The sequence below is a fragment of the Scleropages formosus genome, chromosome 22 (assembly GCF_900964775.1).
Source record: "Scleropages formosus chromosome 22, fSclFor1.1, whole genome shotgun sequence".
NCBI lineage: Eukaryota > Metazoa > Chordata > Actinopteri > Osteoglossiformes > Osteoglossidae > Scleropages > Scleropages formosus.
Window position 1 is genome coordinate 1,660,489 of NC_041827.1, and position 16,754 is coordinate 1,677,242.

Genomic DNA, 16,754 nt, shown 5'->3' on the forward strand with positions numbered 1-16,754 from the left:
AATGTGACAGGATGCAAGCTTACTGGAATCAAGTTTAACAAAAGCTTGATTTGTTGCCCTGTTTTCTTGCTAAACCACAACTAAAACTTTTTTTATAAAGGCAGGCTAATTACCCTTACATACTTGGCAAGATGATGTGTTTGGTTGTTATGGTCTGCACCGGAAGTTCCCTCTATAAATACAGTATATGGGCAAGCAGAGTGTCTCATGTTTGTCCCGTTAGAAAAATTAACATTTGTGAGATAATTCAGAGAAATTATGAAATGGCTTGTGTTCTTCAAAAGAAGGTTGTTCTTGATCTTGCCTTTGCCATACAGTGATCTTTTGTGAAAATCCATTTCAGCTGTCCTCTGCTGTATTGCAGTGTTACCTGGGCTTGGTTCTGATATTGGCCTTTTATGCAGTACAGGACTGGGCTTGTGCAGTACAACAGCACAGTGAGAAGGGCTGTGATACATGGTTCAGCCATATATCGCCCCTCTCTGGCTGACATTACCCGATATGTTGCACAATTTGCTTCAAATACCATCTCAGACTTCTCGTCCTCCTCCTGATAGTTTGGGAACAATTTCAAGATGGCACGGCCCAGTGGCACTTGGCATTGCATGAACATTGCAAATTGTTTGCTTAACATAAACTGAACGCCTACTGGCAGTTAGTGTTTATGAGTAAAACCCATGTTCCCATGCTTTGTGGTTATCTTTCAAACATGCTACATCACAGCTGATGGGAAGTTCTATTTTTCATTTTTCACAGGCTTTCAGTGATCAAGAGATCATTGTGCTCTTCTGCAATGTGTGCACCATTAGAATGTCACACTGTAGTGTTGGAGGAAAAAATACCCCCTTGGTGGGTATATGAAAGACCACAATAAACCTTTCAGCCAAGCGGTGTTTTCTGAAGCGTTCACCTCCAGAACGTGTTTTTCACAGCTATAAAGTAAAAGAGGCAATAGTGGGGTTGGTTATATTAGAAAAAGACCATGCAGACATGAAAAAGACAGTCTTTATTTCTAAAAATTATTTATTACCTTTTTGAACACACGAGTGATAAATCTTTCACTAGTTCAGAAGAAAAAAATGTTGAGTTCTTTGAATAAAGTAAGGAAATCATTAATAACATGCACATACTTTGTTCATTCTGCTATCTGAGATGAATAATGAGAAAATGTTATTTTGTTATGGTTGTGGTGCAACATTGTTGTGTTTGGCCTTCCAGGCACTCTTTTGCAAACTCCGACTATTTATATAATTGGTTCAGCTCTGTCGGGAAACGTGGTGGCCTCCTGGCCACGTTGCACATGACATGGATCCTCCACTTCAGTCCACTCAGACACTTATGCACCCAGCACGTTGGAGTTTTATGTTCTGATTCATGCTCTCAGGATGGAGATGATTCTTTCTTAAGTGACGGAACCTTAATCTGTTTCTCAAACAAATTTTAGCAAGCTTTGGAGTTTGTGAACCCATGAGCTGGTCCATTTCTGAAGCACTAGATGGGTGAAGGAATCAGTAAGTGCTCACTTGCCACACTGTAAAAGGAGTTAGTGAAACTAACAGTTGCTTTGGTCAAAAAGAGCAACTGTTTGGGCTGCAGCTGCTTTGTAACTTCAACTTGACAGCATCTTTACCTCCATGGCTTTTTTCTGCTGCATAGGTGTTTGCTCTGGAATCACATGAAAACTAGAATGCTGTCCTGTAGGTTTTCTTGGCATTTAGTGTTCACCCTTAAAGTTGGATAGATGAGTCAATCCCTTGGAAGGATCTAACATTTTAGCTGGGTTATGGGTAGCAGCATTTCAGTAATGTGTCGTTTTATACGTGATTTGCAAAATTAGCAACTTGGCCTGCATGTATCTGTAGCCAAATAAAATGGAAGTCAAAGATTACTGACTTCTTCCTGGTTGACACAGATCCACGCTGACTTCACATGGACACATTTACACTGATGCATTTTTCATCTTCTTTAGTGTCATTACTGGTTGGTGAGTTTTGGGAATTTATAGTTGGTTATAAGCTTATGTATCCAAAGACAGCGCAATCTTCCGTGAGCCGGTGCTGGTCATATATTGTGGATTGGTGGAAGTCATTTTTGGAATTCATACTTTTCATCAGATCTCCCCATATCTCTAGTTATAGGAAATGTGGTGGCCTCCTGCCTCAGGTAGAAAAATGTTTTATTATTAGATAATATTAGATATATTAGATGTCAGATAAGGTGTGCTGAGCACCTAACTCAGCCCTGTCTACCTGGTGACAGATGGAAAGATGGGAGATCAAAGTATTGAGGGAGCCATTGGGCTACGATGACACCTTGTTGCATGCAGTGCGGTCTGTACTCAGACACAGATCCATGGGCCCCGACTTGCAAAGCTTGTAAGCCCGGTATTTATTGCAGAGTAATGCAAAAAGGGCGCCTCAAATGAGGCTTGTAATAGTTTTGGCCATGTGTGCATTAGGAGAAGCTGAAGTTATGGTGCATATAAGCCAGGGCGATTCTTGCACCCTGGTCCTTTTTCTTGTGTTTTGAATGGGTACTAGAGCAGCCATGTCCATTCTTCTTTAGTTAATGTCCTTATTGTTTTGCCTTTTGAGTCTGCGGTGGGCAGTCATTCCCTCAAGGCCCTCTCAGCACATCTATGTTTCTGTTGCCAGTCCCTGAACTGTATAAATACACAAACCCAAGATTTATCTCATTGTTTCCTCCTCAGCCTTGCATCTAAATTCTAAAGTCCTTCTTTTTTCCATGTCCATAATGGGCAAAGGACATCAACTGGGCAGGTTCATGGGATAAGATGCCCTGTTTACATGCTGCTATGTTTACCTTCCGCAAATCCAAGGCCAGTTTAAGAAGCTACAGTGAATGAAAAGATATTCTCAGATTTTTTTTTTTTTTGGGGTAGGAATTGGTTAAAAAAACAACCAGTTTAAGGACAAAAGTGAAAAATGAAAATTCTTCATGGAATCAATTTGAGCAAAGCTCTTTCCAGTTCAAGCCCTGAGGATGACACAGATGTTAGGTTTCAGCAGGCAGCAGTTAAATGCGCAGAATTTTGTATGATACATCCACTTCAATAATCTCAGCATGTATTATGTATGCTTCATTACAGTTTGGAGACACATTCTCATTTTCTCACAGTCCAATCAGTTTCTATCACCTAGCAAACAAACAGGAAACAGCTAAAGGTATTGAAAAGACTCAGTTCACATCTCAAGGCTGCATTTTTTTGTCTTTCTTGTTCTGTCACTGCAGGCAATATCTGTAATATCTGTAATGTTACATCTGTAACATTTACTTCATTTTCTTTCTCCATCTCAAAATCATAAGATATTCAAAAGCACAATCTAAAATATACAAATCTGTACACTTAAACTGACAGCCATATCTGACTTTCTCCTTTCCTCTCCACACACCAACCAGTTTCCTTGTTATTCTGGAGAATTTATAGGTTCCAGCATTGATAAAATAAATTTTTTCTAACCCCACCAGAAAAAGTGCATTGAAGTTGTTTCTCATGAAAACACGGTCCAAGGGAATTGGAAACATCCTGACATTATCTATTTTTAGAATTTACTATCACTTTAGGAGAGAGAGAGAGTGAGTGTGTGTGTGTGTGTGTGTGTGTGTGTGTGTGTGTGTGTGTGTGTGTGTGTGTGTGTGTGTGTGTGTGTACACGCATGTAGGTTTATAGAGAGATATACAACTTACATTTTCATGCGTACCAGGTAAGACGAAGGAGCATCTTGAAACTCTCAAAATATGAGTTGCGTTTTTTACTCTCCAGTAAATGGTTTCGGAGACTAGGATGATCAGTCCCGTGGAACGACCACTTAGGAAATAGTGCTGTGGCAGATTCCTAACCCTGTCGCCTTCCTGTAGAAACGAGGGAGGGGAAATGTCCCTCTTGTCTGCCCTGCTTCTGAGCCGGACCTTTTCTGTGGCACCGCCTCAAGAGTCCCAGTGCGGAGGCCGTCACCCACTGCGTCTGAATAGCGCCCCCCACTGGAGCCTGGCGTGGCGGCAACCTTTTTAGCCCAGCCGGAGAGATCATCGGACAGCTCGTGGTCAGCAGGACAGGCCTTGCATCAGGAAACCACGGTCACCACCGAAGCCTTTGTGCTCCTACTCTGTCCCTGTATATTTGTATTTTTGGCCTGATTTGCAAAGCCCCCAGCGCCTTATTAAAGATGAGGCAAAATGTTTGTGAGAACAGCAGTTCTGTTGTCTGGACAGCGCACAATGAGTCCCTTCCTGGGGTCCTGAATCGTTTCTCTGCAGTTAATATGCCTTGTGAAATGGCAGCAGCAGGCAACCGCTCTATCTGAGGGGAGTTCAGAGGGGCGGTGCTGTTGATGCATTGATTTTGGTGACTATTTAGAGCAGACAGGGGCCCGGAATGCTCACAGTAGAACCTGGAACAGAAGGATGCTGTGCTGAATTTTTACATAAAGCCTCTATTTTGCAACTGATGTCTGCTCTGTGACCTTTTTAGGGCCTTTCGCGCTGTACTTTTCGTCTTGTTCACAAGGTAGTGCGCTCCGGAGTGGTAAAATACTTCTCCGTGATGCAGCCGAATTCAAATCACTCAGATCTTCTGTGATCCTTATTAAACTGGATCAGTCTGTTTGTTTCCGTGGACATAATATGAGCATTTTAAAAACAAAAAGTCGGATAAATTGAAATTAAACATTCTCTGTACTTGGAAACTGAACCCAAAGAAGCCGGAATCAACACAATTTTGCTGGAATGTTCCCATTCCTTTGCATTGCAACATCTTCATGTCTTCTTCATGACTTTATCTCTTAGCTTTACTTAACATGACTAGACTTGACATCACTTGATTGTGTCGTCCACATACATTGAAAAATATGATACAAACTGCATAAAAACACAAACTGAACACCTAAAAAATAATGCAATTCAGTTTAATACAGTGTGGCTGACAGAACTGGGGGATTCATCCACTAGAATCCAAGACAAATAGCACTTGGAACAAATGACTTCCCAAAGATGTTTCTGTAGCCAAGTGGACCACATGGTAATTTTTCACATGCAGCGTAACAAATGTTAGTTGTCGTTTAGTTTGCACTTGCTTTGTTCTGTATTCTGCTTTTAATTCAGTTCTGCTGATTGTGTTTCTTACCACCAATTTTGCTTCCCTTCTTTATAATCCTCACAACTATAGTTCTTCCTTTTACCTTAAGATTAATAAACAACACAGATGTGCACAACACTTGGTTTTAAGAAAATCCAAGACCCCTAGGCTGTATCTTGTGGACCATCATCAATAAACAATTTGGAGAGGTGCCTCCTGAAAACGGGGGGAGCCATTTGTTTCTCCAGAGAGAGCACTTGACTCTATAGTAGAAGATGATGTCTCCAAGAAGTAACTCCAGACAAGGGCACGGTGAGCAGACCAAAGTCCGTGCATAATGCTAGTGTTGTGAGAACTGTCAGAAGGTGTCATAGTTCTCTTGAATTACATATCTTTTGTACAGTATTTTAAAGATGCTTTGAAATGAAAACGATCGAATGACTATGTATGTTGATGAAAGATCTGTTCTTTCTTTATCAATAACTTTATGGAATCAGTTGTATGAAGGAAATATCGTGTTCTCTGATGTATCATGAAATGAAATGAGTTGAGTTCTTTAGTCACCTGGCTCTTTACAAAGTTCAAAATGTCATGTTTTTGTTTTCACGTCTCACTCAGAGGTCATACCTAGGAATAAAGGTGTTGAAAATAGTGTTTTAAAGCTAAACCAAAAGAAGGTCATTAAGTTTTTGAGATGCCTTTAATGAACTCGTTGGGAGTTGTTTGTTTTGTCTGCTTGTACGCGCCATGCAGATATTTTGTTTTCAGTACAGCTGACAGATTTAATTAGTTTTGAGTCAAAAATTATAATGTACATAGGGTTAAGATCTGCTGACAGTCCTAAGCCGTTTCCTGAATCTGTTTCCAATTTTTGAAGGCAGCACTGAAAGTGGCCATTTATTACCAAATAGAAATCTTACCACTTTTTTGAACGCCTTTTCTTTTACAAAGCTCCGCATGTTTCCCTGACGACTCCATAAATTTTACTTGAATTTTTCCAGAACCCTAATAAACTCTCGTGATGACACATTGTCCCATAACAACACATTCTGCACACTATTCCATGAGCGTGTTCATATTTCACATATTTCAAACATGTTCATATATTCCTTTGTTCATCTCTACCGTATGTGGCGATGGTTCCAATGAAAAGTATGTCTCTTTGATGGTGGAAAGGTAGTAAAAGGGTCATGTTTACTTGACTGTAGAGGTGACATGGACCGACCCTCAGCTTCGCCCTGTGTACAGGCAAGCCATGTCTTTGACAGGTGTGAGGTCACAATGTCCTGTTACTGTGTGGAGCTCCATTCCTCCCACTTGTGGAGAGTACGCTATCCTTGCCCATAAATTAGAAAGAAACTGCGACAATGTTCTACATCAAAACCCTTTCATTTGTCACAGACTAATCATGTAAGATGGGGATGCGGTGGCGCAGCAGGTTTGGCCTACTCCTGCTCTCCGTTGGGTCTGGGGTTTGAGTCCCGCTTGGGGTGCCTTGTGACGGACTGGCATCCCGTCCTGGGTGTGTCCCTTCCCCCTCTTGCCTTGCGCCCTGTGTTGCTGGGTTAGACTCCAGCTCGCTGCGACCCCTGCTTGGCACAGGTGGCTTCAGCCTGTGTGTGTGGGTGTAATCATGTAAGTGACCGGAATGTGAACATCCAAGCGAGGATTTGTCAGCGTGGACACCTGTGAATTCTCCTGGTTCCCATATGATGGGAGTTTTGTTGTAGTTTTAGTGGTGCTTTTAGTCTTCAAAATGGCAGTCGAATGACAGAGGCAAACGAAGGGAAAGTACGCTCTGCTTTACAGGGTTCCAAGCTTCAACAACTGCGCAATGCTGAAGCCCTTTGCCAGCTTCTTCAGTTTTTCACAATCTGTTTGTTTTCACTGGAACGTTGAACTGGCATGCCGAATCACATTCGAAGCAGAAAGGACGACGAAAAAGCTGCACAGAATGCAGCTAATAAGTTTTGCAACAAGACAGAAATTTGAAAGCAATTACAATGCCAGCTGCGTTGGATCCTTGAAGGGGATTGCCAGGGGAATCGGAATTTCTCAGTAGAGCTTTTTCGTGTGTCATTCTGTTTATTTCCCCTGGCTACAAATGAACACTTTTCATCTCTGGCATGAGCCAATTATGAAAGCAGTGACACTGAGCACGTTCTTATTCTGCTTTCTGGACAGCAACATGACAGTATTGTTTCTGACACGTTCATTGTTGCTGTTCAGACAGGCAGAGGTTGTTTAATTGCGCAGGTCTTTTAAAGAACACTTAATCCCGACATATATACCTTTTGATGTTGAAGTCCCAAATGGCATTTGTTTCTACTGTATTTCTTTATAATGCTTACTACGCTATTGTCCAATAATGTTGGAAATACAGCGCTGCTTGGAAATCTGTGAACCCTATTGGGATTTCATTATTCTTGTATAAAATATTAAAATAAAGCTATAAATTCTAAATGTTCAATCTTAAAATAAACCCAAATATGAATAAATAATGATGATTTACACATCTGATTCTACTTACCTACTTGGTATAACCAGTGCAACTTGGGCTTCACTTATTTTTACACCTGCACTACTTGTGTGTTTGTACTGCACACATGATTTCCTCTAAAGCAACATATGGAATTGGTCATTACACACCTATTATGTCACATGAGAAACACTGATTCTCATTAAATAACCATTTTGTGGTAAAACTAAGGGACACAAGGGGTTCGCATACTTCCAAGCAGCACAGTTTGCAATTTGTAATTGAGTGTGACAGACAGGGCAGAATGTCCATACTCTGGTCCTCTTTAGGTCCACACTCAATTCTTGTACAATCTTCACGCTGTCTGGGTCCATACCCTTTGGTCACAGAAAGGAGAGTATTTCTCAGATGTGTGTTTTTGTGAGGTTCTCGCCTGGCTGACGAGACAGGTGGTAATGAGGTTGAACAAATCTCCTAGGAAAACTAATACACAACTTATCATTTCACACTTCATTATTAGATGGAACACAAGGAGACAGTTCTTCTACTTACCTCTTCCCCAGAAGAACAATGTGTACCTCTCGTGTAACCCTGTCTCTCCAGGTGCCTTTTGACTTTCCTTATTAGCCAAAGTACATTGCATCTACCCACAGTTTTCCTCATACAACCGTGTCTTCAGGCAACTCTACTCATATAAACAGTTAAAGTCATTGGGGCTTCGGGTAAACTGACTTTTTTACAACATTTGAAAAATACCATGCGGGGTTTGGAAAAGCGGAGTTCAGCTTCTTCTGTGAAAATACAGAAATCACAGTAATGTGTATATAGAACATATCTGTACGCAGTCTATGTAACTGCGATACTGTACATATCACCTATAATCACCAGTCTGCTTCTCAGCCTGTTCCTTGTCACTATTTATTTGCTTCTGTTTCAGTGTCAGATCCTCTCATACATATAATGGAGCCAGGCTGTGAGAGCTTGGAAGTGGCTGCAGACTGGAGGGCAGCTGTCACAGCCATGTACGCAGCTGGTACTGTACAACCCGCTCTGCTCGCCGGGCTTTGAACTCATAGCCAGGACACTGTCTACACTCTGGACGCAAATTGAAGCCTTTTCCAATTCTCAGCAGCTGTGTGTGGCCCAGAACTGCGACAGGCCGCGCAAACCCATTCACTTCATACCCAGCTGGAGCATTGCTTGTCTTTTGGTCAAATTTGAAAGACTCCCTAAAATGAGAAGCGGAAGAGCGGCTTGCGTTTTGAAGTTGTGTCGGGACGCGGACGCTCTTAAAAATAAAAGTGTTATTGAGGGAATATCTGTAGTAAAAGATTCTGCCGAAAGGTACAGATGGAATGGAACCTGTTTTGTGTTTGTGAAGTGCCATAAAAACATTTATATATATGCTGGACAATTCCACAGAATGTTCCTTTCAGGAAACTGCCTGTTTTCCTGTGTCCACTGGAGGCACATACAGTGTGATTCTGTCAACTTTGTATCTTTCCCCATAAATCTGAGAAGCGTGGATGAGGAGCTTCAGCGGAGTGTAGAGGAGAAGCTTTGTTTTTGCCACAGCTTGGGCCATGTCCGTTACTTCTCTCTGTGTGTTTTCTCATTGGCCTCATGGCTTCTTCGGTTTTCTCTTGCTTTCATCTGCTACTGTTACATGTAATATGCAAAATAGCTTTGGCAAACTGCATTAACAGTCCTTGATCCCATTTTCTTTTTTTTTTTTTTTTTTTTGCAAATTGCATAAATCATGTTTATTCACAGTTTTGGCAAAGAAATAAATACATTAACAATCCTTGGTTCCATTTTCTAATGGAAGCCTTTTCTTTCACGACCAAATGAGTTTTGTTTATTATTATGAATCATTTTTGCTCCAGAAAAACCCAGATACAAGTTATTGGTCTTTGTGCAGTTAAGCTGATAGTGCAGAGTGTGACAGGGTAGTTTGACTATGAAATATTTTCTTGTGTGCTGATGAATGTGTCACAGGTGGCGTCTCCAGCTGGGCTGGAACCCTGCTGTTGTGCAGGTCAGAGAATTGTGTTACCAGCTCCTCCTCGCTCCACCCATCTCTCTCAGTCTGACTCACTCTCTCGTTCTTTCTCCCTCTCTCTTCCGAGATGTGGACGAGTGTGCCGAGGGCCTGGACGACTGTCACATGGACGCCATCTGTCAGAACACCTTAACATCCTTCAGATGCATCTGCAGGCCAGGCTACACTGGGGACGGTCGGCACTGTGGAGGTGAGGAGACTCCTGTAGGAGTGGGCAGTGGTGGGGAGGAAGGTGACCATTCACCCACTGTGAGCTTAGAAGCAAAAAACAGAGGCATCGACACTGGCTGCTCCCTTTAGAGCAAAGCATGATGGGTAACACAGGGGGCTCAGAGAACCAGAAACCTAGAAGGTGACAAGAAGCAGCAACAAAACCTGAAGCACCTCCTTTCCAACACCATAATGCATTTCATTGACAGCTGGTATCTCAAAAAGAGCTTAGATACCTTAGTTGTACACTAAGAGGGAAGCAGTCAGTTGAAGCTAGAGAACGTTTGACCTGTTCTGAGGAACACACCCAGTAGTGCTCTGAGCGACCTGAAGCCATAAATACAGAATGTCCCAAGAAAGGGGGAATATCCTGCATGTTTTACTCGTACCCTTTCCTTGATCCGACCTCATTCTGCCTTCCAGCACAGATGTGCCTCAAATCCAAATCACCTGAAGGGAAGGTGGTGCTGGGGGAGGGGGCTAAAACCTGATGTTTAATTTTTTACAGTTGCACAGACTAAACAAAAGCGGCTTGATCGAACAAAACCCAGGAGCCTTGCCAAAAGAAATGGGGATATTTCCATGGCCTGGGGCTGCGGGGTGCTGGAAGCATTAGTCAGATGCATTCCTGTTTTTTTCTGCAGGTTTTAGAAGTGTTCAAAGCCTGCAGATAATCAATTTCCCCTTTATTGTTTTCATTGATAACAAGAAACCATATTTCATTGCACGTCATTTCCTTCAGAATTAACTTTTTAATTTTATCCAGTTTTCTCATGGCGCCGCGCCTGTAGGCAATAATGTGCTTTATTTGATGTATTTGATAATAAGTGTTATTGCTGGAAAGACTCTAAGAGAGCTGTCTCTTGTCCCATTTTGTTTCTTCAATAGAAGCTGAGTTAGTTTTCTGTGACTTCTGGCAATTTTTTGGTGTCCAGGTTAATGTCTCTAGCTCCAAAACATGGTAAATTCTGGTGCAATCAAGGCAAATGGTTTAGCTGTGTGCTTGTGAAGAGATGGAGCTGAGAGTACCTCTGTTACAATATCTGTTGGAAAGAACTGCCATACTTGCTTTAGGCTGTGGGTTTGTACAGTTTTGTTGGTTGCAGCTACTTATTGATCATGTTAAATCACCTTTCTCATCCCATTTACTTTCAGCACCTCCAGAAAATAAAGTGCCTTCATGACTAAAATGTACACTTTTCCTGGCATTTCGCTCTAAGAAGCATAACACTGTGGTTTTCATCTCCTAGTGTTACACAGTGACTGACTATATGTGCTCTAAATTGACCGCAAGACTGCCGCTGTCCTCTTATCGCAGGACTGATGGCATACTAAGTGTGACCCACTGCTTGCGATGGAACCTTTTGTCGTTCCAATATGAGAAGATGAGGACAGACAGAGAGACCAGAGAGCGTAATGCTCTTTGATGGGGAGCCTCCCCACTGCTTCCAGCTGTCTGCAGACTACATATCTCTGATGTTCTGCTGACAAAGCCTCTATGAGCATCTGATTTGGACAAGATCTCCAAAAGTCATCGGCTGCAAATTTCTCAAGCTAAGGATATCAGTGTGGCTTGTAGCGATGGCTTTGCTGCTGTGGCTCTGAACACAATGTGTTCCATCTGCTTTGTATCTCAGCTCAGTATTATGCATGTGGGGTGTAGATGAGCTCCAGGTCACTGGGCTCCACAGTGGTATATTGGAAAAGTCTTTGAGCCCAGCAGTCAGTCCACTGCTTTGCTGTGGTTGATTGGCATTTGTTAAACAAAGGCTCTTAGCAGATGAAGCTGGTCTGCTGGAACTTCTCACAGTTATTAGAGCCCTGATGAGCTGAGAGATTGCTTGATCTGGCTCAAGCAGGCTTTGTCTGTAGGACGATCAGAAGCATTGCTTTGCTCAGGTGGGCTGCGTAGGTCCCAGATCTCGTTTTCCAACCTGTCCTCATGTGATGCTTGTCAGGTATAGATCTGTGTTTATTCTTGGAGCTCACGTGTCGGTTTTTCACTGGGCCAAAACAAAGCGTGTCAGTAGGCAGTAAAAGCAGTGGCGTGTGGGTCAAGACCATTCACCGTGACTTGAGTCTGATCACAGTGGCCAGGATCAGGAAGCTGCTCGTGTTGATGTTGGTGGGTGGTTGTGCTGCTGGAAAGGACACAGTAACTCCATCCTGATAACAACTTTTCTCTTACGTAGTAGTGAGCATGGTCATCTCTTCCTAGCGTTCAGATGATTTTTTTAGCATTCCAGGCCAAGAGGAAGGTAACAGTGTCTCTCTTCCCCTCACAGACATCAACGAGTGCGACACTGAATACAACGGCAGCTGTGTGCATGAGTGCATCAACATCCCAGGAAACTACCGCTGCACCTGCTATGATGGCTTCCGCCTAGCACACGATGGGCACAACTGCCTTGGTGAGCTGGGGTCGGGGGGGGTCACAGGATTCAGTGGAGTAAAGAAGCCACACACTATACATAGACAAGGGTTCTTTTTTCATGTTTCTGACATTATCATTGGCTTGAAAACATGAAGATGTCTCTTTCTGCATGTTCAGGGCATGCAATGAAATGTTTAGTTTACTTGTATTCATTTATTTTGTCCAGCCTTTTCTTAATTGTATTGTGCCAAACCTCTGCAAAGGCACTGAAAAAGGGAGATTGTTCCTAAAGACAACCAAAAAAGAACGGGAGGATATCCAAGCAAGCCTTTCTTTAACAACAAACTTGTGTTTATAATACCTTCCCTGTTGTAAAGGTTTACTTTCAAGAGATATTTTTGTCAAGCCCTTGTCTGAGCTCAAGCGACCTTCAAGTCCTGGAACAGTTGTCTTCTGAATAACTGATCTTTTTCAGCAAAGCACAAAGATACGTTTTAAGAGTTTGGAGAGCTCTTTGGGCTAGCACAGTTGATGCTGTTGATGCGCACCAGTATTGTTCCCTGATGCTTCTTACATCAGCTTAATTTTCAGGAGAATGTAAAAACAATAAACCCTTATATTGCATGTATAGGAAGTGGTCAATAAGCTGACAATCTTATAATAGTAATGCAGTGGTTTTATCGAAACTTAGATTATGAGCATTCTGACTTTTACACACGTGTGTCAATTGCATGTTGATGTGTTTTGAAAGGCTCTGGGTGGCCTTGCGGCAGTGTGCTTTTGCTACTTTGTGGAGTGCTGTAGTAGAACAGCTTTTTCATACAATTGATTATGAGCGTGTGGCGGTTCGCCTCATTAGCACCATCCCTGAAAAATACAAGGGAGCGCTGACACAAGCCAGCATTCTGACTGACACACTACCTGTTGTCTTCTCACCTAGCTGCCCATGATCATTATCATTATTCTTTCAAAACTAATATAAATATTTAACTTCACAGTGTTTTCTTCACAAATGGAATTCAGATTGTTCAGTTAATTCCTCAGGGAGCCTCTTTTGGATTTCTGGTTTCACCACGATATACAAAAGATGCAAAACATATGAGAAAACTTTTTCTCAGCCACCCCCTTCATGAAAAGTGCAGATCTAACAACCCAAAGGAGATAAATGACTGAAAAAAAATACAGTTAAAATTAAACATACTACTTAGCACATGTAGAGCAATTAACTTCTGCCAAATGGACATGAATAACTGTTATTTCAGTGGAAATGTGAGAGCCTTAAATACTGTACACAGTTGTGTTCTCTCAGTCCAGCACCTAGAGAGTGTGTGTGATTCTCTGAACATGTTCCACTGGTCATCCAGCTCTGAGGGTTTAGCATCAAGAACCTGTCTACCCAGACAGACCAATATTTAATTTAGTCTCAGTCTTGGTAATGGAAGGTATTTTCTCTCCCTCTTTGACAGTTACCCTAGTACTTCCCTATGTCCTCTCTCCATTTTCCTTATTCTTGCTCTCTCAACGTTCAGCTTCAGGGTGTACTGCGGTCAGAGTCTGAAACTTTGCTGGAGAAGTGGAGTTACAAAGAACAGCACTGAAACAGAAATTTTTGCTACTCTGTCACTCTCCTGCCCTGTTCTTCCCTGGGGAGCTGGCCCACGTCCTCACTTCTCCACCATTATGGCTTTAATTCCTGTCAAAACATCAGACTGAGCTGTCTCTGGTCACTTGTAAATCTCCCGCTCATTTTGTTAAATTGGTTCTAATGAATGATGCTTAACAATGCATGTACCCAGTCATGCCTTCAGTTTAATTTTCCCCAAGATGTTTACTTTGAATAAATAATGTATCGTATTGCAGCTACAAACACCACCTAAAACTTGTGCAAAACTGGTCTTTTTTTACCAGATGCACATAGTAACAGTTGAAGACAGACACAAACACACACGCAAACTCTTCCTATCCATCTAACTGGCTTGGTCACACGCAAAGGGATGCAACCCCACACTTGCTTGCATGCAAGGAGATGCGCGCGCGCGCGCACACAGACACACACGCACACACACATGTGTTTTCCGTGCCTGTACACACCAGTAGAATAAGCTATTTGCCTTACTCCCTAAACTCCCTAAAAATTAGAACTGCACGATGGGTTCCAGACCAATCCATGATGGGCAGCAGTTGTATATGTGGGTGTGGAAACTGACATCCTACTGGGACCCTATAGCCTTCTCCATGACATGAGCAATAAGTTCACATTTCTACATTTTTGGTCCCCTTTATTCTTTTTTCATTCACGAAGGCTGATTATTTGTTTACCTATGTCTGTCTGCCTATGTTTCTGTCAGTGTGAGTACAATTCAAATGTCTTTGAGTAATGTAGATGATTATTTTTATAGCTGCTGCCTTTAGACCCGAAGGTCGCAGGTTTAAATCCTACCTCCAGCTGTAGTATCCTTGAGCAAGGTACTTCCACTAAATTGCGACAGTAAAATTACCCGGCTGTATAAATAGGTAAATAATTGTAAGCCACTTTGCAGAAAAGCATCAGCTCAGTGAATAAATGTAAATATTTTTCTGTAGAAGTACTTAATTTTCACCAGTTGCTAATCTTACATGCAGATTTACTGTCCTAAGGGTGGAAAACTTTCTTTTTAAGTACATTGGGGGTTTAATTAATTCTCAAAAGATGTTTTTTCACAGTATAAAAACATCCCTTATAAAAATATGAAAACATCAATTTCATTTATATTTCATAAAGTATTTATTTATTTGTTTTTTTTTTTTGCACATTCTGAGTAGAAAAACTTTAGTGGATTCAAGCTTCTTAACAGGTCCTAGTAGCTTTGCTGTTGTACCCTTGAGGAAAGTGCTTTGGGAACAATATTCTGTATGACTGTGGTAACGTATGAGATGTGAAAACTGCACTACTGTTTCCGCATCTTCTGAGGAATTTAATCTTCAGGTTCAGTCTGAATGAGAAACTCCCCTTTCCAGTGTCGTATTGTGGCTCCCATATTTTCAGCCAGAGAGCTACATGTCACAGCTGAGAAAGAGCATCTGGCACAGAGCATTGATTGGATGAGGTCATTGATGCCATCAAGGTTTTGTCTATGTGTTTATTTCTCTTTTTATTAGTGTACGTATACAGTCTATATGTGTTTTCATGGGTTTGTTAGAGATAATCCATTCCATCCACAGTTTGTGACTTTCATGTCTTCGATTTAAGCAGCTTTTAAAGACATGATGGTGGCCTTGTTCATAGCCAGCCTCACCCCCAAAATGGAACTTTCATCAGTCATGCAGTCACATCCAGCAGCAGAGTTTCTGTTCAGACTACAGTGACTTGGGAACCTGGGCCCAAATCTTGAGAAAGTGATTCTGCAGCACCTCTCTGTACACAAATTGCCACTGTTTTCCACGTGTGTGATATTTGATATATGTGTTTTCCACTGAGTGACATTTTTTAAAATCACTTAGATTTAAGAGAAACTGAGGTGTTACGACTGGTTAGAGCGTTAGTGAAGCCAGTGTTATTGTTAGTCATCACAACAGCTCATCCAAAATCATGTTCCTCTTCCTGCTGCTGGTTCTCTTTTTCACCCACATACTTAAACTTCTGCTCATCCCCCACAAACACCCAAATGCACACATGCCTCTAGGCTTCCTTCTCTTTCGGTATTTCATAGCTTCCCTCTATCCAGCCCAGAAACACATATCAAACTGTCTGGCTCCAGCAAGCACATATATGCACACACAGACACCCACATAAAGTCAGATTCATGCATATAGATGAGAAGTCGTCCAAGAGCTTTAGATGCCTTACCTGAATCGCATACTGATACAGCCTAATATTACTGACTCTGCCAGATCGAAAGAGATTTAGTTGGTTAAGATGATGAATAAAAGTGGTGGATTGGTCCATTCAACAAACAACAACTGAGGTCAGTTCCCATGCATTTAGAATTTATTTTTAGAATGAAAATTTTCAATGTGAGTTTGCCAGCTAAAGCACTGGTATAGATACCCCTCGACTTACACCAATAGACTGCTTTTCAACCTCTTACTTAAATCAAAATTTACGTATGTCGGATTCCATTCAACATACTCACACACATTTTCTAAACCGCTTGTCCCATTTGGGATCGCGGGGAGCCAGAGCCTAACCTGGCAACACAGGGCGTAAGACTGGAGGGGGAGGGGACGCATCCAGGACAGGACGCGAGTCTGTCACAAGGCACCCCAAGCGGGACTCAAAACCCCAGACCCACCGGAGAGCAGGACCCGGTCCAACCCACTGCACCACCACGCCCCCTAGCCCATTCAACATAATAACATTAATAATTTTTCCATCTCGGTTATTGTACCTTGACATTTCTTTCTTATTATTGTTTTTATACTAGCTGTTCCTTTCACGTGCTCCTTTATATGTGCAGTATTCTTCACTATTGTACTTATAGTCCATATGGCTAAACCTGGTTCCCGTGCTATAGACGATAATCTTTGTCCACCTTTGTACTTCCTTATTATTTTC

General features: G+C 41.9%; 1 protein-coding gene across 2 annotated transcripts in view; it reads left to right on the forward strand.

Annotated features, from left to right (window-relative positions):
- The window catches only part of LOC108918436 (signal peptide, CUB and EGF-like domain-containing protein 3), a 76,586-nt gene that overhangs the window by 8,610 nt on the left and 51,222 nt on the right, over positions 1 to 16,754 (forward strand). For both annotated transcript variants that reach the window (XM_018725654.2, XM_018725655.2), the window contains exons 2-3: positions 9,704 to 9,826; positions 12,132 to 12,257. In XM_018725654.2, the coding sequence (XP_018581170.1) occupies positions 9,704 to 9,826; positions 12,132 to 12,257 (249 nt within the window). The remainder of the gene's footprint in view (positions 1 to 9,703; positions 9,827 to 12,131; positions 12,258 to 16,754) is intronic.